Source organism: Grampus griseus (assembly GCF_964374135.1).
Source record: "Grampus griseus genome assembly, chromosome: 15".
NCBI lineage: Eukaryota > Metazoa > Chordata > Mammalia > Artiodactyla > Delphinidae > Grampus > Grampus griseus.
The window spans coordinates 53,683,733-53,708,456 of record NC_139009.1 but is presented as its reverse complement, the minus strand read 5'-3'; the positions used below and the strand labels follow the sequence as shown (position 1 = coordinate 53,708,456).

Below are 24,724 nucleotides of genomic sequence, written 5' to 3'. Positions count from 1 at the left end.
TAGAACACTGTAATATTGCATTTAGTTTTTAAATTATAAATTCCACTCTTCGGAGTTTTTATAAAGTAGGAAAATACTCTTAAAATTCCACTCTGGTATAAATATAGCCTTAATTAATCTAACGTTTATGTAGACGATACCATCAAAATACTTCTAAAAAATTCTATCTGCTATAGAAAACTCCCTAAATTTTGTATTTGTTTGTGATATGAAGGTTATCAATGTTTTATAAATAGAATGCACATGATTTGTTACATAATATGACACCTCAATTTTTAAATTGACTGATTTAACTTCATTTTTTGAACCTCCCTTTTCCCTTACCTCCCTGACCATTTATCCTCCATTATTTTCATCCATATCCCCAAATTTGTAAGTTAATATAAAGTCTCAGATACAGTAAATAATTTGGTTAGTTTAAATATATTCTGACTATCTGAGGACATGAAATATTACCCAAAGTATCAAATTATTACTAAAGAAAAGTTATATACCGCATTGTTCTTTCTTCAGGTAAGAAGTGGGGAGGGTAAAATATTTTCAGAAAAAGTGAATAAAAGCACTACGTTTGAACAAAATGAAAATTGTCTCAAGGGTTATACTTCTATTGTCTCATAGCTGAATCTAGTGGCTAACAGTTCAAATATCTTGTTAGAAAAATTCAAAACAAAGCTGAGTTAGAGGATTAGATTTATTGTAAAATCTATTAAAATCCTTCCCATCTGACTTCATTAAAATATACATACATATTTTAAAACTTTCCTTGAATATTAATTTATATCAAATATGAGGACTACAAAAAACAAGGAACAATTAAATATTTTCAACTCAAGCTAAGCGTTGGAAAATAAAGGTAATCAGATAAAAACTTTTTAATCCTACACTCTCTTTGGTTTTAGCAAATTCAGTAGTTTCAGGGTATAATAGAAAAGCAGACTGTAAGTACAAATGTCTTATAGCTTCATCAATTTCTACTTATCATTTCTAAAAAAGCCCTAAGACCCGCAGATAAAATTATATATACATGTACCATATCGATATTAACAAACAAGTTTCCTCCTTTAGGATATTTCTAGGTTAAGAAAAAAAATCAGGAACTGCCTTCTATTAACCACCTTTGTAGCTGACTAGCAGATGTAAACACAGATCTCAGATGTTTACAGAAATCATACTAGCACAAGCGGCTTCCACAGTTACCATGTCCAACAAGGGAGGAAGGCTATAGAAAATGTTTGTTGACTCTCCGAAGTTTTTAGTATTTCATTAAGGTACAGTTTCAAAATATAATTTAAAAGGCCCTTTCTTTGTATTTCTATAATAAGTATTAAGGTTGCAATTAAAATGTAAAAATTTACAGATGCCTGTAAAGGGACCAGATGAACCCAAAGCACCTCCTTCCTCCACTATGAAAGGTTAGATTCCAAGTAACCACAAAATTTAAGTAGATGGTGAATGCACAATGCAGAGTAAACAATTGCATTCTGACTGGCAACAGGAAAGTGCTAGTAAAAATTTAGTTGGGTTTATACAATACTGACAACTTGGCCGTCAAACAGTGAAGTGGGAGATTTTTAAAAACCGCTTCAACCTCCCCCAACCTCCCAAAACCATTACCACCAAAAAAAGTACTATGGCTATATTTTATACTTTTCAAAAACAAGACAACTACTTATTCTACACAAAAAACTGGAGAGTAATTTTTTTAATGGAAGAGTTTTTTTTTTTTTAACAGAACCTTAATGAGGCATAGTTTAGTTACATAAGTAAAGCTAGCCAACCAAGTTCTATGCCAACCTCCTAAGTCTCAAACACAAAATAATTAAATAACCGCAAGCTAAGACAAAATGACTTTCCCAGAAACAAGTCAGAAAAAGTGCAAGCAAGTGGTGAAATGGAATACTCAGGAAAGGGTTGACACCTGTAGCTTGATGGTAAGTTTTAACAAAACCCAATAGCAATAAAACAAGCCAAAGCAAATTTATAGTAATCAGGTTTACACAGCAGCTAGAGTATATTAATGAAAATACGGAAGGAAAATATTTAAAAGGTTCCAAAGTAATGAGGACCGCCATTGACCATGCTAATTTCATTTCCATTACAGCTCTAAGCTTCTGAAACTGCTTGCTCTTCTCAAAGCTGTGTATGTATACTGAGCCTGGTTTATCAGGTCATTTCTGTACTTCTTTATACAGTCAGATGATTTGTGCTCTTATGGGTGATTTTTAACTGAGTTTGAAATGTAACCAAAAATTAAATTTAAACCAGGTTTTTAGACACCCAAAAGTAGTGACCTCATTTAAATTATGATACAGTCCATGACAAAACAAAGCTGAGAGCAAATTAGAAATAGGAGCTTGGTAATTCATTCTTGGGATTATAGTAATAAGGAAACTGATACACAAGTTTTTGGGTTTCTTCCCCCCATTAAGTATTAAAAACTAATTAGCTCACCCAGGTCATTTCATAGCTCACATGTGTTTAGAAGTAATTTAAATAGTGAAATATTCTGAAGTCAAAACCAGACACATTAGTTTTTCATATGTTTGTAAAATCTCGGAAACAATGAAAATGATAACCAGGGGATTAGATTTGCGGAATCCAGTCATTCTACAAAACGGCTTTGGAATGTCCTTATAGCACAATCAGATTTCCATAACCAGCTCTTGGAGAAGGGCATTCTGGGTCCCAGGTTCACCCTTAGCTGATTGTCTTAGTCTCCCCCATTTCCCATCATGGCTCCTAAATTGCTAGAAGTGGGTGGCAGGGTTATCTAGCTGAACAAAACCAGCAGATTCTCAGAACCAGGCTGGCTGTCTAACTGATCCTAGTGGGGACTGAGAGGGACCCTCCCTATGCATTCTGGGCATCAGCATCTATATAGCACCTCAACAGCCGTCTGGTATCAATGGGCATGATTACCAGATCACAAGTTGGGATGACAGGGAGTCATTAAAATCATATTAAATAAAATGTAAACATAAAAATGCCATTATATTTTAATCGTTTATTCAGTTAGAAAATGACAAAGTACATTAGGCCTTTGGTCAATGAACTGAACTTTTGCCAGGCTGAACATTAATTTAACAGGCACTCCCGTAAGTTTTAATTTCTAGCTTTTAGTATCTCATAGCAATTATTTTCTATTATTATCTTTAACATTTTTTTTTCCTCCATGGAAAACAGTAAACTTTCTATTCAAGAGCTACATAAAACAGTAATAATTCTATGTGGGACTATATAACTAAGTGCTAGACTCCAACATTTTGGAACCTAATTATACATTTAGCAGCACTAATGAACAACTAATTGAATGCTAGAATTTGTAAAAGGTTCTATTATCACAGACACTATAATGTAAAGTCACCTTTGTGTACTAAAATATTCTTATATCTCTAAATTTGTATTTTTTCAAATGGCTTTGTAGAATATGCTTTAAAAATAAGCATATAAAATATCACATTTTCTATTTACAGGGGGAAAAAAAACCCCTGCCTTTAACTGTGTAAGGACATTAGGGCTGTTTTATATCTAGAAACTACTTTCAGCTCTGAATATTATACTCTGTCAGTATAATTTTAAGCTTTCCTTAAAATACATTTCACATAAGTCATTTGTTATAAGTTACACTACTAGAAAATAGCAGTAGATAGATGAAAGAAAAGTAGTAGACATTATAGAGAATACAATCTACTTGTTTCCTTGTTTATAGGAAAGTCAAGTGATGTGGTCATGCTTTTAGTAAATAAACTAGAATTATGGTTTTAACACTCTGCTGACCTGGGATTGTGGTGCTGCTGCTAGAGCTACTGTCATCCACGGGCCCAAAGAAATCAAGGTTCAGAAGAGTGGAACCTCCACTAGCTTGAAATTCAGTGACCGTGTTGGTAGGCAGCCACACAGAAGGTAAGCCAAGGGAGGAGGGGTTATGTGTAAAAAGGGGTAAGACACACACTTGAACATGCAGGTTATAATTAGTAGTCATTACATATTTTTAAATCAACATTAAAACAATGTGTACAGTATTAGTTTTTCACTGCTAAGGACATTTCTAAAGTAACAATTTAATTCAATGTACATTTTCTCATGTACAACGTAAATAATTTGACACTTAGTAAGGTTTTAGTTAGGAGTTCGGTTCTTTCAATTGAAACTCGAAGCCATACCAGAAAGACCAAGGGGAAAGTATACCCGTTAAAGGGAAACAATACTTTAATCTCAACCCAACATTAAATCACTGTACATGCCCAAATAAATCTTTTATGTTAGTAGTGTTGGTTTCTAATTAATGCTTTTTAAAAGTGACAAAGTTGTCAGTTTCAGGACAGGCACCAATACATTAACTTAGTTTAAAATAAAATAACGTAATAAGGAATGTCATAACTGCCCTACCCTGATGTGCAACCTCAAGCTGTACTGTTCCCCTTTAACTCTGAAACAGTAATCAGAAATAGTATACATTTTTAAAGAAGTTGTTTGTTAATAAAAAGCATGATGATTTGACTGAATAAGACACCAGACAACAGCAGAAGGTGCATCCAGGCTTTCCTTCAGCACGGATATTCAATTGGATGCTTTCCAGATATCCTGGGATCCCCCACTCTAAGGCAAAGCTGATAGAATAGCAGGTGTTTTAGACCATGGCTCAAACAACTTATGAAGTATAAGGAGTAAGAGTAATTATACCTCAGAGTCCAATTAAAACTTGTGATGTCAACACACAGGAAAACTAGCATTTTGTATTACTTAAAAACCCCACCTTATTGGAATAAGTTAATCCTTTTTCAGGATTTTCTTTTAAAGCCATAAGTGAAACCAATTATTTCTGGAACTACCTACTAGTATTTTGAGATAAGTTTTAGAAAAGGATCATGAAAATCATTCGTTTTTCCTTTGCATATAAGTGCACTATAAAATATTATTAAATCTGAAAACTACTTTGAGTCAATAAATATGGATCTATTTGCACATTGTTTTCGGTTAAATAATTGTGCTTTGTGCTTTAAAGCAGCCTCTACACACAAGACTTTGCATCCAAGAAAATTCCATGAACTAAGACTATAAAAAAAAATTTCAAGTAAATTGGTCTTACCTAAAATATCATTTAAACTGCCTAGATATTTGTGAAAAATAAGGAAGCTTGTTTTTGTCTTGAGATAAAGAAACTAAAATTTTATCTGGCTACTACTACCTATATATGGACATTAATACTGTTAATACTAGTAACAGCTGGTTTCTTGAGCAATCACTATTCAGAAAGAAAGCCTGAATTTCCAAAGATAAGAAGTTATGTTCAAACAAAAAAGGAAGTCAGCAGAGAGAAGTCTGTCTGAACTTTGTAGCTTTCTTAACTCTAGCTCTGGTGCTAGAGGCTCTACGGAGAGACGTACCATCTAAAGGGTTAGTAAGGCCACTGCTACTCCAGTCAAACTGGACGGGTGGTAGAGACTCCTAGAGTTGAAAACCAAAAAATCAAAATTAATCAGTATAGGTTGTAGCAACATAAAGAATCCTTAAAAATAAAACGAAACACTATTATAGCAAGATCATTAGGCAATAAGATACCTAAAGACAAAATTGGGATAATTTACAATTTCAGAAGGTTATCTACAAATATTAACACAAACTGAAATTGCAAAATTTATAAACAGTACAGCTTGTTGACATTAAAAATGTTGTATCTGAGAAATGGAATTATCTTTACATTTTCAAACAGAAATTTATGGACTGATCCTATGTCAAGATTTCAATCTATTCTCAAATCATGATTTAAACTACTGGCTTGATTACAATAAAAATATTTAAAAACATCACTGATTTTTTTTTCACTAAAGAGTTATCCACTTTATTTTAAATGACTATCCACTTAAAATTTCTTAATAGATAATATAATGCAATAGAGAAGGTACCACTGAAAGTGAGGCAATTTGGGTTATTAAAGACTAAGTAACTAGTTGTATAAACATGTATAGTTAATTTAGTTGGTTTCCTTATATATAAAAATTAAAAAAATCAATCATCTTCTTTAATTTAGAAATTACTTATAATCAGTATTAGAATTTAATTTTTAAAATAATGTACTGAAAAGTATATGCAGAACTCATTTGAGTATTCTAGGTTTTAAAATTCTGTTAACTACCAAACACATAAAGATAAAATGAGCAAATGATACATAGAAGATGGAAGGTAGTACAAAACATTTAAAAATGATTGCTGCTTTATTTTAAGAATATTCTTGACAAGAAAAAAAATGCCTCCTTTTCATTTTCTTGTTTTATTTTGAGGGTGGTGTTGGCAACAATTATTGAAATAACCTGTATTTTATTAGACTCTTACTATCAACATGTTGCCATCTTTTTTTTTCTATATTGCTCACCACCATGCTTTACTGTAAGGTAGGCACTTATTAAAACTTTATAATCGGGACTTCCCTGGTGGTGCAGTGGTTAGGAACCTGCCTGCCAATGCAGGGGACACAGGTTCGAGCCCTGGCCCAGGAGGATCCCACATGCCGCGGAGCAACACGCGCACCTTAGCAAAGAGTAGCCCCTGCTTGCTGTAACTAGAGAGAGCCCGCACGCAGCAACAAAGACCCAACACAGCCAAAAATAAATGAATAAAATATAAAAAAATAAATTAAAAAAACAACAACTTTATAATCATTTTTTCTGTGTAGACAAAGACATTGTTCCCTGTAGGAAGGGAACATGAATCGGCTATTTTTGAAAGTTCAATCCCATGACATTAAAATACAATTGCTTTGATAACCAATTATAGGCATGTTACTATAAGCACTTAGTCTCCCCCATATAAGTCGGGCCTGGAGGTGGAGGGGCTAGGTATAAACAAAATAAAACACTAACATTAGTGGTTGCCAGGGGTGAGAGAGAGTTGTGGGAGCTGGAGTGGGGTGGGGCGGGGGCTTGGCTGTGGAAATGGAAGAAATGCTGTATGCTGACTGTGGAGGTAGTCACACACATGGAAAGATGACACAGAACCACACACACATACTGCACAAATGTCAGATTCTTGGTTTTGATATTGTACTATGATTATGTAAGATGTAATCATGGGGGAAACTGGTGAAGACACAAGGCACCTCTTCTGTACTACCTTTGCAACTTCCTGTGAATCTGTAATTATTTCAAATAAAATTTTTAAAAATCCTGGTGAAAATCTCGTTTATAACCTACCTGCAAGACCGATAAATAACATTTAGAAAAGATTTTCTTTAGCTGATCTCAAAAACAAACAAAAAGCTCTAGGCATTCCAACAGATTCAACTTATATTATTCTACTTCTAGATCAGAAACACCTTTAGAACTATTCAACACTGACTGGATGGACCAAACCCAGATTTACATAATAACAAAGTTTCTGGGTATATGGAGCAAAGGTGTTTCATTAACATGTTTTACCTAAACGATGTCAAGTAGCTGGATGTTTTGAAATATTTCAGTGATTTTCTGGAATTTTAGCTTCTCACAGAGGTGTATGGCATTTTGAAGACACAGCCAATATTATAATAATGAGGTGCTAAATCATGAATCAAAATTTAGTGGAAAAGAGAAAGATGAAAAACAGATACCTAAATAATTATAGGCTAACTAACGGCACAGACAAGTAGGCAACTTAAGGAGAAAGCACTGGAACGAAACATTTTCAAACAACTTTAAGTAATGTGGCATGAATGATTAATGCAGAGACAAAAGAAAGGAGACAAGGTCATAATAAAAAGAGGGGGAAAGAAAAGACTAGAGACAGGAGACTCTGGCTCTAGTCCTAGCTATAGCACTGATGTGTGCTTTTGGGTAAATCACTTAGTCTTTCCAAATATGTTTTTCTAAGTGTAAAAAGAGAGTACAGTGCTAGATAGTCATTTTTTCTTTCTTCTATCTCTAAAACTCTGATTCACAACTGAAATAGCAACATAAAGTAGCCTAAGAAAAGAAGTTTGCTAGTGGTGACTAGCTGGATAACTGATAGCCAGAGAGCTGACTTTACTCAGCAGTGAATAAAGTATGGTTAAAGTACTGATCTTAGAGGGCAATCAATGGCACCGTGAATGGTGTGACCTTGAAATTCAGTGGATAAAGATGCAAACGACAACAACAAAAAGTATCACTACCGGTTTTTACCTATAAACTGTTTTTTTCAGGTAAAAGTATCTTTTAAAAAAACATTAACAGTTGTTAGTAAAATATTAAATTCCTAAACAAGAGATGCAATGGCTATAAGACTGATGAGTACAAACTGATGTGGAAGATAAAAATTCTATGGGTACCAAACTGAAATAGAAAAGACAGGCCAAAAAGAATGCAGTCATAATGAGAATTATACAACTATGATAAGTTTGAAAGTCCCTGTTCAATGATGCCAAAACATAAGAGGAAGGTCTGCTATACGCTTTGGGCGGGGGCACGGGGAAATTTAGGTATTGAACAGGTCTTTCCTGACACATTTTGCTAAGCTTCTAGCACTAATGGCTATGGCTGTTTAATCTGAAAATTATCACTAGGAGAAAGACTGCATGGCCAAAATGTTAAGTGAAAAATATATACATGTTTATATAATGTATATATAATATATACATTGCATGCCAAAGAATAGTGGTAAGAAATATCACTTTATATAGAGAATCTTTACAATGCATTTCAGATGTTTGTTAAGTATCTTAACCTGAATCAGAAGTATGGAGCCAAGCAAAGGTCATGCAATCTAGTGATGGCGGTTAGGCATCTCAGCACAAAACTCTGATACGCATGCTGAAATCTTCAATTTGAATGTTAGAATGCAGACCTACACAGGCTCAAGTCAATTCAGAAATAAGTTTGAATTTCCACTGGGAAATATTATTTTCACTGGTTTCCCAAAAGCCTAAAAACTAAAGCCAGTGAGGATCACAAACTACCATAAAAAAGTACAGAATGAACTTGTTAATTCATTATTTACATGTGTATTTTTTAAAAAGAGAAATGTGTGCATGAAACAGAATAAAAGGACATATTTGCTTAAAAAGAGCTTTTAAAAAATATAAGTAGCAAGAGACCAAGTTCCATCTTCCAGCAAAAATGTTAGATATGCTTAAATGTTGCTGAAAATTCCTACACTTGCCTGTAAATAGGGAGAGAGTCCCTTGATTGCAAGTACATAGGGGTGTATATGTATGCACAGAGGTGGCAGCAGCTGAATACATATGGAGCTGCAACTAACCTCCATTAAATTAACACACATTAATTTCTACTAAAAATCTTCTGTTAAATTAACACACATGCTTTTTTTAGGTTATCTAGACTTTTAATCAAGTCTATAATTAAATTATATAAGAAAGATGATAAGTATGAGGTATGACTAGGCAAAAATGACAGGTGACAGCTAACTCTGATAAAATAAGCAATAACTTATGGGGCTGTAACACATGGAAGTGGTTGGATAGAGAAGAGGAGAAGGAGGCAAGTAAAAGTAGCAACAAGTGGCCTCAAGTAAGAACAGCTCCATTTCCAGAAAACATACCAGGCAGTTACTCAAATTACTTTCCTAATACCTAGCATTGTAGGAATAAGAATGTTGATTGGGGCAGAAGTGAGAATGTGCTGTGGGAGAAGTAATTTTGGAACCTGCATAAACCTGGCAGGCCTGGGAGAGCAGCTGATAGCCAGAGGGCAATATAAGGCCAATGAAAAGAAGAGAGCTAAGGACAGATTCAACCTACTGAGACATTTTGCCCAAGGCACCTTGCCTGTTGCCCAGCCATCAATAAGGCCAGGCATTTTACGCATTAGGTCCCCTTGCCCACTAATTCAGTGCCAGTAATAAACTGGCTTCAGAGGGATGTTTAAGCTAAGCCCAAGTATAAACCACAGTGGTACAGAGCAGTAATATTAGATGTTTCTTGAAACACACCTGAAAAAGTAGGACCTTGCTTTACAAAATTATTTTCCAAAGTATGTTCTTCAGAAAAGGGTCCTGTGGCCAAGTAAACTTGAGAAATGAAGTAAAATTAAATAGGGTTATTCACTGCAAGATTCTTCAGAGTCCTTAATGTGTGGGTTGTGAATCTCCAAGGGTGGTTGTAGGGTATGATATGAAATATTTCCCAAACTTACTTCACTATGGAACCCTTCTTTAGTGGAGCATTTCTGGGAATTAGTGTTCAATGGAACATACATTTTGGAAAAGGCTGTCCAAACATACATTATTGTGTTAGACATAATCAAAGATGATATTTAAGGTTAAGAAATGACAAACACAGCAAGAATATGTTTTAGAAATGGTAATGTTCATTAAGAATACTAATATTTTAAAAAACAATTCGATGTCGAAAAAGTAAGCAAACCAAAGTGGCTATGTTCTCCCAGATAAAAAGTAAGAGGGAAGGCTTTGATATTAAACATATTAGACTGAAATACGATTTGTGCTTAAATGTCCCAAGGAGGTAAAGGATAAGAAAGGTAAGAGAGCTTTCTTTTTTTCCTAATCCATAGAATGTTTTGTTAAAGGCTACATCATTTTTAACTTAACAGCTTTATTCAAACTCTCAAAACAACAGTTTTTGATGTAATAAACACATTTAAATTTTATTACTTTATAAAATTTTTGCAGGCTTCAGGAAAAACACACTATAGCAGACTTGAAGAGCTGGTATAAATGCAGTGTTTTCCATTTTTTTGAAATCTAGCACTTACCAGATTTGTGTGTCAGTAATAATGATCATATAATGTTCAAGCTGTAAGGGATTTTTAGAGATGCTTGCTTCAAAGTCCTCATTTTATAGGTAAAAAGACTAAGTCCTGGATAGGTTTAAAGGACTTACCCATAACCAGCCAGTTCTCAAATTGCCTTTTCTATTTTTTTAAATTAAAGAGAACTTGCTCATTGTATTTCAAGGGATATTAATAAGTAACTGAAATCACATCTATCATGAAACTAAATTTTAAAAATATTTCAAAAACTAAAAGTTATATATTAAGGGAAACAACAATGTGTGTGGACATACGTGTATATACATGCATAAAAATATCTATATACATCCAGATATTTTTACCTGGAATTGGTCAGATGTACATGTGTTCATTTCTGGTGACACAGCGGTTGTCTGACCGATGGAAGCGATTTTCTCTGCAGCAGATAGTGGTTTCAATGGTTCCTTGGTGGGCTCTAACATACCCTGAAAAAGGCATATTAGCCATTAATGGGGGGGAAGGATCAGCCCATAAACTTTGTAAACTTTTTTTACAAGAAAGTTAATCTAGTAGAAAGCAGAAAGAAAACAGGTCATCTGAAAAGAACTGAAGACAAAAAGGAACTAGTCCTAAATTTTGCTTCGTGAAAATCTTACAGCACTATAATGGGAAATGTTTCATAATAATACCTTTGGAATCCAAACTTTTTGAAGCAAGACGTTGTAATTGAACTGGATTTGTTGTAAAGTGCCTGGTTATCACTGTCACACAAAAGCATAAGCACATGGGATAGTGGGAGCGGGGAAGAGGCAAGCAGAACAGTATATCACATCCATGCCCTAAGAATCCAACATTATTCTGATGTTTCAGATCTGAAACTGCAGGAAAGGGCACTCTTCATACACATTACACCATGGTGGTGCTTGGAGAGGTGAGAGCTGATTCTAAAACACACCATATAATGTGATGACGTCTACATGTTTCAATGTGAATTTAGTGTTTGATCCTTGCTCCACTATAGATGGGAACCTTAATTCTTGGTTCTTTGGACTGGCAAAGCAGAGACAGTCATTTCAGAGGGGAAAACATCTTACATATTCCACTATGAATCTAACACACTTTTTGAGTAAGAGAGAAAAACATTCAAGATGGATGTAGAAACAAAGAAGAAGAAAAAAATCAGCATTTTGCATTAATGTTCTACCAAACACTAAAAATAATGGGTAATAATCCAGGTTACTGGCATGAAAAAAGGCCCAAGCTTTTACAAATTTTAAAATAATACTTGATAAGTTCTTGAATAGTTATCAACCAAATAAAAGTCTCCCTTTACTACTGGGGAAAAAAACCCAAAGCTGCTAAGTCAGGAATCTTATAGTTAGAATCTATGCATTTCTAAAACCAAGTTTTCAGGAGAATCCCCCTACCCTCATAAAATCAAGCATAAGCTAAATAAGCAATTTACAGATTTAGTTCTTAACAGTGCATGTGAAAGGCTTTAACCTAGCAGCTTGAAAAATGAAAATAAATTCATGGTCTAATTCAATACCATACACATTATACAGGCTTTCTAGTGTGCCCTTCTACAAAGGCTCCATGCATTTGGCAAACAATTACTAGTCTTAGCCAACTTTTCTAATATGAACTCTCCCTTAAGTCAGTGGTTCTCAAAGTGGTCCCCATCAGTAGCTTCTCTCTCACCTGGGAACTTGTCAAATGTGCAAATTTTTGAGACCTACCCCAGACCTACCGAATAAGAAACTATGGGGGTGGTGCTCAGCATTCTGTGTTTTAACGAGTCTTCCAAGCCACTCCAATGCACCTTAAAGTCTCAGAGCCAGTGACTTAAATGACAATTTCAGGTACTATTCCTCAAGATGAGATCAAAAGATACTGAACATCTCATGTGCGTAAAGTACCATGGGAAAAATTCAGGTATCATTAAAATTTGAAACCAGATATGAAAAAGAATAAGTTTCTAAATATAAGGCGTCACACAGATGGAGGAGGAGATGATACATTCACTAAACCAACTTTGGTATTAAAAGCTTACAAAAATGGTAAAATTACATTACTAATAAAAGGTTGTAATTAAGATAGGAAAAAAAGCATAGACATTAGTCTCTAATTCCACATAAAACTTAAAGAATTGGCTAATGTGCTGACCCTAACACAGAGCATTAAGTAGGTTACTGTCGCCAACATGCTGAATGAAAAGTGCCCACAAATTAAATTCCTACTTCCTATTCAGAATGTGACAATAACACCACCAACAATCTCTAGAATGCTACTCCCTGAGGAAAGAGATCCACATAACCAGAAAGTTAAAGAAACGTTCTGGATTACATTTACCTACAACATAAAAGAGAGTAGGGATGATCAAGGTGTTTTGAAAATACAAGATAACCATTCACAAAGGAGCAGAAACTGATTTTTTTTAAAAAGGTCAAGCACAGAAGTTTTTGTGCAATTCCACAAAACAAAACAAAGCAAACAATTCAATAACAATAATTAGAGCTTATTCATGGAAAAGTTTGCAGATTAAAAAAAGGTCAAGTTCCACAGCAAATTCATTTTCACATGCACATAAAGGGTTTTTAAACTTAAACTCCATACCAAGGGTTCCTCAGTTATTTTTTTCTCTATCTTAAACACAGTATCTTTTTCTTATTTTCAAGTTATTGGTGAAAGAATTTTAAAATACTTCTACTTTGATAGGACATTTTTATGCACCAATAACTCAAAGACACACCAAAAACCACAAACAAGTCAAACTTTAAAATGTGACTGAGCCTTGATAAGGTACAGAATGAAAATTCCTCAGTTTTCCTGGACTACCTGGCATATCTGAAAAAACAAAATTCAACACGTTTAAAACATTAATGGAAAAACTAAATACCAATTATGGGTCCTGACTCATTTTCATTTGTTATAATTTGGTATTTCCAAGCTTTGATATACACCCATGGCTTCAATACTGCATTATTTAAAAATAATCGTAAATGCATTAAAACAAGTGATAGCTAAGGCTTCAGATACTTCAGCTTCTTCTTTTTAAAAGCAAATTAAAAGAGAGAGACTTCCAAAGGTGGATTTTACAAAAAGTTACGAGCACTAATATTACTATGATAAAAAATAATTTTCAATCTAAAGCAAAAGTGTCTATAATTAATAGAATACAGAAAAATATCCTCAGATCAAAACTTGAAGGGATTTATGAGATCGAAAAAGGATATACTGTATTCTCTTAACGGCCCCACAGTAAACGCCCCCACAGTAAACGTCCCTTAAAATACACTTTCCATGTCATGCTATGCAAGATGATTTTACAGAATAAATGCAGCAATGATAAACACATGCAAAGACATCTTTGTACTTACCAATCCTGCTGCATACATGGGCACTATAACAGGTTGCTTCTTATTGCCCGTGAAGAGCTATATACGTACGTTAGAGAGAAAGAACATATATTTAGAGAATGATCTGTCATAGAATGAAAGTTTCCAAAATATGCTTGTAATGCTTTATTACATACATCGTGAATGATAAATTGAAGAAATTGTTAAATTGCCCTTATGGGGTTATATTTTTGATCTCCTAGCCCAATTCCTTCATTTTATAGTTAAGGAAAAACACTAGAACAACTTTTCCTAAAAGTAAGAAATATTGCAGAAAAATCTAGATAGATTTATGCTTAAAAGTTGGCATATTCAAAAATACATGAACATGTTAAACCAACTAATATTTATTTTTCTGAGGAACTAGTTTCAACAGAAGTGTGACAGAATTTTAAAACATTCATAGGTTGATTAAAGGATTTTCCAAGGTACTAATAAACTCACAATGTTTCGGGTGTCTATTCCCAAGGAGCACAAGAGCTTCTTGTTGCTATGGGAGCCACCCCACTGATATCTCAAGCCATGTGCATCATGGATGTCCTGTAGCTCAGCCCACACATCCAGCAGTTCCCTGCAAAGGTCACGATGAAGCCATGGGTTACTCAATAGCTTTCATGGGTTACTCAATAGCTTTCACCATGAATTCTACTTTTAATGTGACTGTGAAATATACATTTCAATTAATCTTGTGTCTAACATGAGTATATAACTACTATCTGAATGAAATCAACAGCCAACACTTAGTCATTAGAAAAGTAAGTTAAATTCATTTGAAACAATCAAGCAAAAATTTGGCCTGTTTGTTATTTTTTTTAAATTGTAAGGCAAAAATATTTAAAAGGAGGAAAGATACCACCCAGCATCCCACCATCTTTCTGGAGCTATTTAATATGTTTTCTCCTTGAGTCTTGACCCACAAATACAGTTGCAATTACAGCATATTTAAAATTCTGTATTCTTTTTTCAGATTTTAAGCATTTCCTTATGTACATATGTATCTTTTTCAGTGGTTGTGTAATGTTCTATTAGACAGATGCATCATCATTTATTTAGCCACAATCATCATACAGTTTTAATTAAGTTGTTCTTACTGTTTGGCTCCTATTGCTAGTAGTACAAGAATATCTTCCTGTATTTTATGGTGTGTGTTATTGCAGAATTGTGTTATTTCCTGAGAATGAATCTCTTGGGTCTAAGAGTATGAACTATCTGTACAGCTAGCATATTTAAAAAAAATATCTACAGTTTAAAGATGGCAAAACATCAACCTTTTTATCCCCTTCTGTTCTCAGAAATCACCCCAAAACAAAAGTCAAGAAGCAAAAATAATATGCATCTTCAATGAAATTAAGAAATCCTGCCTCCAGAGGTGGGGAGTAACGAAATGTAACAGAACTATCCAGGAATAAGAATAAAATTAGCAAGTCAATCTAGACCCTCTAACATCTAATAATTAATAGGAGTTCCAGAAAGAAAACAGAGGCAATGGAGGAAGGTAATTGTCATTATAAGAGAATTGCTCAATACTGAAGAACAGAAGCTTCCAGATTGAAAGGTTCCTACCTAGTACTCAGTCCAATGAATGAAAAAAGATTCATATCGAGATACTTCATTGTGAAATTTCAGAACACCAGCAACAAAAGACCCTAAATTATAAATTTGATGTAGGGGTAGAATAAAGTAAAATTTTACCTCCTGTGTACCTTTTTCTCTGAGGAGGCTATTAGAGGATGTGCTCCACCAAAATGGGATTTAAGTGAAGGGAAGTCCCAAGACAACATGTGTTTAGGGGGCCCAGACTGATCCATTCCAGATTGGAAGGAACTGGAAGATGGAGGACTCCAGGTAAAAAATGGAATGGTCAGCTTGATAGGTCTTATCACAAGTAAAATTATATTCACAGGCTGCTGGAGGGTAGGGAAAGACTCAGTAAATGAAAAAGAGAGGCAATTATTAAATCCAGGAAAAAGGTATACTATAAAGAAAATAGTGGCTTAGCTGTGAACACTATATATATGATCGTAATAATGAAAATACCAAATAACAATTTAACCAAAAACTATGATATAAGTATACTGGGAAGATGAAGAAAAGAGAATAGCAGATGTAAGATCTAAATTTTCATCTATCATACTAGGAAATCAAAAAATAATATAAAAAATTGATTAGAATATCGATTTAGAATTTTTTTAAAAAAAGCTCAAAAATGGACAAGTAGAGAGTTTTTTAAATCATATCTTTTAGCACAATATAATTTTTTAAACCTAAACACAGTAATATTTTAGAACCTTAATGGTTTAAGATAACCTTAGATAATCTTATAAATTAGAACAGTTGAAACTAACAAATATACATGCTATCTGAAAAGTGTCTACTACTTACCCACTTTCAGCTAAGGCCTCTCTTCTTTGTATTGGCAAGGTGCTTGCTTCCAGCAAGTGCTTCAGGGAAGTAACTTCTTCTTCAGTATCAGGGACAAATATGGAAGGAAAACATGCTTCGAAAATTCGCTCCAGGCGGTTTAGTAAAGCTGTCTGCATCAAAACCCCCCCCAAGAGTTTATTTTCATTTTTGTAATTTTAATAATGTCATAGCTTTATCATTACTACACACACACACCCCCATACAACAATACCCTGTCCGCTACTATGGGGTGGGGGAACTACCAGTCAGATACAGGAAACACTAAGTGAAAGAAGAATAACTACTCATAGAACAGCTTTAAATAATTGTGTAATGACAAATAAATGTCATTACACACCAAGCATCATGCCTGGCACTTTACAAACATTATCTTACTTAATCCATTACAAAATTCTACAAAGAAGCAATTACTACCCCATTGTACAGTGAGAAAGCAATCTCAAAGTCTGAATAATCTGCAAGCAAAAACAAACCCAAAAAAACCAGACAGTATTCATAATCTTTCCATAACACTGGGGTGTTTCTTACTACCACTCACATACTCTATATTTAGAACAATAAGATTGGATGCTTGCAAAAAGTATTATCCTATTATAGTTGAACAGAACCTGGATATGAACATGTGAATTCTGAAAACCTTTTTTTTTAATTTTTAAAAAATCTTATTGAAGTATAGTTGATTTACAATGTTTTGTTAATTTCTTCTGTACAGCAAAGTGACTCAGTTATACATATATATATATTCTTTTCCATTATGGTTTGTCCCAGAATATTGAATATAGTTCCCTGTGCTATACAGAATGACCTTGTTGTGAAAACCTTTTAGAAATATCTGCTAATAGAAGAAACCAAAGTAGGAAAGAATGTCTCAATTTTTACCAAGAAATTCATGGCTCATTTATCATTTTGATGATCTGTGCTATCTTTTAGAAATTCCATTTCTCTACTCTTCTATGGTGTGCATATTTGTATTTCTGAATAGTACACTATCTTTCCTCCAAGCAAAGCCTGCATATCCCCTAGAGTATTTTCTCTGAGAACACTGGCATTTTTGGAGTATTTTTATTAATTAAAACTTGTTGGATTTAGATTAACTTAGATTTGGGGGGTACTAGTAGGTTTAGTCTACATGTAACCTACAATAACATTTATTCCCACTTTCCTAACTTTATTTCAAATACATGTAAAATATTTTCAACTCAGCTCACCTTACTACTTAAACATCAACTAGGAATACAAACTTTTAAGTCAAAACTTGTTGGAAGATTAAGTGTACTACTGAAATGACATCCTGTGTACAAGAAAATGCCACATCATGGCGGTACTTCCTGCCAAGTAACAAAACAAGTTAATGCTTGATTTCTGTTGTTTAGTATAGTCAGCAAACAGGAAAATTAAAAACAAAAGGAAAAATTTTCACATACATATTTTCCAAAACAAAATCTCTTTTGGAAGCAGTATCAGAGCAAAAAACTTGACACTGCATAATTGGTCTCAGGGTACTCTTCTGCTATCTCTACAAAAGTTTAACACCTTCATTATATTCATGTATATGATATGGGAAAAGGTTCTCAGTATCAATTATGAAACCTACAGTAAAGAGTAGACTCAAGATCCCAAGGCTTGTGAAACTTGAGTGCATCAAGGGGACCCATACTTAACTCACTTCAACAGAGGGAATGGACAGACATTACTTTTAAAGGGATCAGATAACCATCTAATTGGAAACATAATAAGCATTGGCTCCTCTTGGGCAGGGAGGGTAAGCAAAAACTCACATATGACCAAATTTTATTTCTCTGTAAATTAAAACAGAATCTTTCTTGTATCCTCTTTGTTATCCTTTTAATGGGATAGAAAAAAGATTTATCTAAGGATGAAAGAAAGGACCTCAAAACATATTCAATGATTTGGATCAATCATTACACATAACTACCAGGTCTTAGGTATACCAGTGAGCAAATTCTCAAATTAGTGGAATGTACTTGAAGAAATAGAACATTATTTTAACCCAATCACATTTAAACTTTGTTTTAAACTTCTTCCCAACCTTTTCTCATAAAGAATAAAATTACATGGAAATTTTAAAAGAAAGTTCCATATGTCTTTAGGATTAGATATTAGAGTCAATTGCTTCAAATCTTTTGCTGAATGAGGTAGAGCAGGAGTTGGTAGATTTTTCTCTATAGGGCTAGATAGTGAATAATTTTCGTGTTGCAGGCCATCCATAAACAAATAAGTGTGGGTGTGTTCCGATGAAACTTGATTTACTAAAACAGGTGGCAGGACAGATTTGTCTGCTAAGCCATAGTTTGCTGACCCCAGAGGTAGAGCCATAAATAAATTTTTTTAATAAATATTCAAACAACCAGAATCCACTAACTGACCAGCACCACTCACCACAAGGAGGAACTCCTCAACAATTCAACAAGAAAGCAGCTAATAGAATTAACAAAGATTTTGATTAAAATTAAATTTCCTAACATTTTACTTTTTAAAGTATATTAATTTCCAACTACCAGTTTGATGCTAAAAGGGCTACTATCTTGTTCATGGTAGTAAATAATGCCAAATTTCATTTACTACTAGTCAATTCCAGTAAGTAAATAGCTGATATAATTATAACACTTCAACAGAGGACTGTGGACCCAAGGGGCTGAGACTCAGTTTCAGGATTTATAAACTGGAGCTCTCAGGGCCTACCTTACAAGGTGAATAATAAATTAGAGGAGTAAATGCTTGACACCCAGTGTGTGCTCAAGAAGTGGTAGCTTTTATCACTACTGTTGTTATTATATAGATGATACATACAGACACAGTGGCCTGCCAAGGAATAAATGTCAAAACCAGGTTCAAATCTCACTAAGGCTATTTCTCCACCACTATTTAGCATTCTAAATCATTATGAAAATACTTGTCTCAATTTATATCAATTTCTAACATATTACATCAAGAAATTAAATAATCCAAATATTTTGCATCCTCCCCAAGATCCTCCTATCAAGTTGGGAAAAAGGGACCTAATTAAAAAATATCTGTTGTTAAGAGCTGCTTATATAATGAGAACCTGTTACTGCTACCCCTTGGGGATTTTAAATTTTGAAAACTCGTGAACATTTTGGTTGATTGTTGGCATCTGTGACTTAAATCTTGACCACATTATGAAAATCAAAGAGTGTAAACCACACATGAGGTGTGTTAAGATGCTTTACTTCCCAAGAAGCACAATAAAGTTCAAACATTCGATGGAACATAGCCCAAGTAACTTGGTAAGTAGAAGAGGTACAAGAATATAACATTAACCCTCAGAAGAAGAGAAACTAACCTACCATAAGAATAGTTTCTCTTATGACCAAGCAGATAAATTTCTTTCAAAAAAACAGATTTCCCAAAACACTGTAATTAGACACTCAATTTTAAAAAACTCATAAAATTTGAGCATGAGATAAAAGGTAAAGGTTGGAACTTCCCTGGTGGCGCAGTTGTTAAGAATCCGCCTGCCAACGCAGAGGACACAAGTTCAATCCCTGGTCCGGGAAGATCCCACATACCGCAAAGCAACTAAGCCCGTGCGCCACAACTACTGAGCCTGTGCTCTAGAGCCTGGGAGTCACAACTACTGAGCTGGCGCGCCACAACTACTGAAGCCTGTGCGCTGCAACTACTGAAGCCCACGCGCCTAGAGCCTGTGCTCTGCAACGAGAAGCCACCACGATGAGAAGCCCACGCTCACCGCATCTAGAGAAAGACCGCGTGCAGCAACGAAGACCCAACGCAGCCAAAAATAAATAAATAAATAAATAAATAAATAAGGTAAAGGTTGATACTGGTAAAGGTTTTGGGTTTTTTTGTTTCTTGAAGATTATTAAATAATTTTAATTGTTTTAAAATATATTCAATTTTTTCCTCAACATTGTCAGCCAAGGTAGTTTAACACATGCAACAGCCTTAAAGTCAGTAAAGAGAAATATTATTTAAACTTCGATTTATTCTACTGTACATAAGCAAATTATTCATCTAACACTACTATTCATAGTTTCCAACAAAGCAAATAGTAAATTTTTACTAAAGAGCCAGTGCTGCACTCTAAATTAATGTGAGGGTAACAAAATAAGTACACACACTTAGCATATTAAATATTTAGCTGAGGTTACAACAGTAACTAAATAGCAAACTAAATAAAATAATATTCACTCCAGTTACTTGAATTTCAAATGCCTTCAACTTCAAAGTCAAAGAGGAAAAATAGTCATCAGTTCTCCCTTGTATTTGGAATTAGGAAACTGGTGATTGAGCCATGTCTGTCAATTCAAACACATATCAAATTCTAAACCTGCAAACAGCAGCATATCTGGCCATTAAACATTTTAAGAACAGGGGGCTCTGATAAATGCAGAGTTGAAAGGCAAATGCTTTTCCAGACAGGTACGAGACTCCCTTTTTCATTTTCTCTACCGTTTCCAGTGCTAGGAAGCCAAAGGAGAAGGTCTGCTACTTGCAGACAAGCACACTTGGGCTCAGAAGAGTTCCTACCTGTCAAATCTATTCTAAGAAGGGAAACTAGCCAGAAGCAGCATTTTTGCTCTCAAAATAGTCTGACAGGTGAGTATACAGCTGAACTAGGGGTACTCCCACACAAATTCTCATTTACCTCCCTATTACTTTTTGCTATTCACCAAAAAATCCAGTTGGCAACACTATTTCTTGCACCTTTTTTTTTTTTTTGCGGTACGCGGGCCTCTCACTGTTGTGGCCTCTCCCGTTGCAGAGCACAGGCTCCGGACGCGCAGGCTCAGCGGCCACGGCTCACGGGCCTAGCCGCTCCGCGGCATGTGGGATCTTCCCTGACCGGGGCACGAACCTGTGTCCCCTGCATCGGCAGGCGGACTCTCAACCGCTGCGCCACCAGGGAAGCCCTCTTGTACCTTTGAAGAGCATTTTCTAAGAAGTGCATTTCTGAGATTATTCAGTAACAGCTAACATTTATTGAGCACTAGTTATGTGCAAGACACTGCACTAAGCACCTTTAATATGCACAATTTCATTTTATCTTCACAATGAGTTTTGAAGTAAGTACTATTATTATTCTCTAAATCTCAGGCTCAGAGAAGTGGCTAATGCAAGTCAGTGCTGAAAGCTGGATCTAAATCTAGCAGTGTGACTCCAGAGCCTTGATTTTTAGGTACTATACTATAATCAGGGCCAACTTATGCAGTAGGCACAGGGCCTAGGGTCCACAGTAATTTTAGGGGTTCATGAAAACGTTTTAATAGTTACTATTAACATACTCAACCTTATACCAAGTTATAAAATAGAATTTTAAATATCTTTTATGGGGAAGGGGCTCACAAAAGTCGTATGTGGTCTTAGCTATACTACTCTCCAAAGGTACACTGGCTTTTATAGGATTTCTCTATCTTTCCCAATTTTCTCATTTCTCACATATTTGTTTTCCTATCAGGGTCCTTTTTACCTTGAATCCCTCGATATTTTATTTTTTTCAACCCATACAGTGTTTCTGGAAAAGCAAAAACGATTACCCAATGTTTTAATTCATCAATGAGGGCAAAGCACTATGCAAGAATTCACTTATACTCATTCCCAGTTCTGTCCTATCTCCATGTCTGGGTTTGGAGGAAAAAAACCCTTTCATTTTATACACTGGTACAAGTAAGTCATATTATCTAATGCAGAGCTTCTCAACTGACGTGGCTCAGTTACAAACAGGTTACAGGTCTTCCAAAAATCCTGAAAGCTATATATGGATATTTGGCATTCCCTCTTGTGACAGTTAATTTTATGCATCAACTTGACAGGGCCAAGGGGTGCCCAGACATTTGGTCAAACATTATTTTAGATATGTCTGTGAGGTTGTTGCTGGATGAGATTAATATTTGAATTAGTAGACTAAGTAAAACAGATTGTCTTCCTTAGTATGGATGGGCCTCATTCAATCAACTGAAGACAGTTTGCGGACTACAGATCTTAGGACTTAGTGATCATCTCCATAATTGCATGAGACAGTTCCTTATAATACATCAGTCAGTCTGTCTGTCTCTCCATGCATGCATGCATGGTTCTACTTCTCTGGAGAACCATGATTAATACACCTCTATTTTGTAAATGACTACAGTAGAGTATAAAAAGATTGTGTATTGAAATTCTCATTCAGTTTTCCAAAGGAGTGTATAAGACCAGCACTGAGGATCCTAGACTGGTTCTGAGGCCACTCAAAGGCATATCCCCTTTAAAGTATCTTGATTTTAGGGTAATTTCTAAAATTCCTTCAACATATTTCTAGCTAGTTTTCCTTTCTCCCTTATAAACAGTAGTTGATTAATGTCAATAGTTTTAATATTGATAGAATTAGGTCTTGTTCTTAAGTGGAAGTTTAGAAGAAACATAAAATCCACTGGGCAATTTAATCTTCCATTTAAGAGGATACCTTATGCCTTACCACCATTAAATATTAAGTAAGGTATCAAGTACAGTCTACAACTGTATACTTATCAATCCCCAGTTTCAAGCTATGTAAGAAGAGTAACCAATTGTAGTACTCACTATGCTCTAAAAAGATAGTTTGCCCCTTCTGCACAGTTTCTGGATAAATCTAATAAAGTATTTCTATCTGTTTTGGAATTAAAGACAGAATTTCAAATTTTCTGAGGGAAAAATAACAAAAGGAATTGCTGTCCAAATACTTCAAGCAAGCAAAGAGCTACATGGCCAAAATCTCCATTTCTTTCTTTCTTTTTTAAATTGAGATATAATTGACATATTAGTTTCATACGTACAACATAAGGGTTCAATGTATGTATATATTGCAAAATGGTCACCATAGTTACAAATTTTTCTTTTCTCGTATGAGAACTTTTAAGAACTACTCTCAGCAACTTTCAAATACACAATGCAGTATTATTAACAATAGTCACCATGCTGTACATTGTACCTCCAGGGACTTATTTATTTTATGACTGGAAGGTTGTACTTTTTGACCACTTAATTTCTTTATTTTGTTGCTTACTTATGTTTTCAGTCATAAGTTCAGGTGTTCACCCACATTAAGGAAAACCTGCACAAATCTTAGGCAGGTGATTAAATAAATGAAGGTGAAAATGTAGTTACACTCAGTTTGAGAATGCTGACTTTCTGGTGAACAAACCAATAACTTAATCTCAAAATAACATAAGCCAAAGTATTAGTGATTCTCTTCTTTTTCCTTTTTGTGATACTCAATTTTTAAAGCTCTCAAGATAAATCTTCTAATAACATTTTCCCAGTAACATTATCAACTAGATGGCTAATAAAAGAAAATGACTCATAGCTTCCTTTTCTATAGCCAATTAATACAAGGAGATTACTTACCAATTACCTAAATTCTCAAATAACACCCAGAGCAATATTTTGAAAATTTTACAAAAGCTCAGAGTTTAATGCAGTGCTCATGACATTGTCTCCTTTACCTTATAGCAAAGAAAAGGCATCTTGGCTATTTCAATCAAGGTTCCTTTCTGGAACATTAACAGGTTAAAAAAAACCAAAAACCAAAAAACTGTTAAAACAATACATATAATGGTCTTTTGGAAAAAGAACTGCTTTCAAAGTAAGGAGATTTTTGTTTTTTGTTACTGTCATTTTATTTTGTTTTAAATCTCAGCCCCAAAAGTGAAGAATAATTTTGACCTTTTTCCAATTTCTACCGTAGCGATACCACTAACTTGCTTTTCTCTACAATTTATAAGAATATTAACAGGAGAATGAAATAAACTGAACTCTGCGTTCTCAGAAAAAAATATTCACTGAAGGGGAAGACTATTTCTCAATAAATGGTCATTATGGCTTTTCCATCAAGGCCTGAACCCTCTGAGGCTTGCTGGACTCACCATCTGAGAATTGGCTTGACTGAAAACATTTTATAAGTTTCAAAGATTTCTTCTTGGTTGACTTTTCCCTAAGTAACCAATTATAGCAATAAAGTTACAATAATTGATTGTCTCTTGACCCAGGGAACATATATTTTATTAAAATGTTAAGATATCCTTCTGGTAGGCTGAAAAAAGGAAAGTACTAAAAAAACAGGGACCTGGACAATGTCACATACATAGCAAAAAAGTCAAAGAAATTTGAAATGACAACTATAGCATTTGTCTGACTTCACAAAGAATTGTTCCCCATGTTTGCTTAATTGAATTAACTGAGCTCTGAATTCTAAAAGACTCTCAC

At 34.5% G+C, this 24,724-nt stretch overlaps 1 protein-coding gene across 4 annotated transcripts in view; it reads right to left on the bottom strand.

The window, feature by feature from the left end:
- The window catches only part of AFTPH (aftiphilin), a 63,877-nt gene that overhangs the window by 8,094 nt on the left and 31,059 nt on the right, over positions 1 to 24,724 (bottom strand). For 2 of the 4 annotated variants that reach the window (XM_082672287.1, XM_082672288.1), the window contains exons 3-7: positions 16,460 to 16,611; positions 14,522 to 14,648; positions 14,060 to 14,116; positions 11,042 to 11,164; positions 5,388 to 5,448 (exon numbers count right to left, since the gene is read on the bottom strand). In XM_082672287.1, coding sequence (XP_082528413.1) covers positions 5,388 to 5,448; positions 11,042 to 11,164; positions 14,060 to 14,116; positions 14,522 to 14,648; positions 16,460 to 16,611 — 520 coding nt within the window. Of the gene's footprint in view, positions 1 to 3,777; positions 3,952 to 4,389; positions 4,430 to 5,387; positions 5,449 to 11,041; positions 11,165 to 14,059; positions 14,117 to 14,521; positions 14,649 to 16,459; positions 16,612 to 24,724 lie in introns of all 4 variants that reach the window. The other 2 variants (XM_082672290.1, XM_082672289.1) reach the window with 2 other exon arrangements.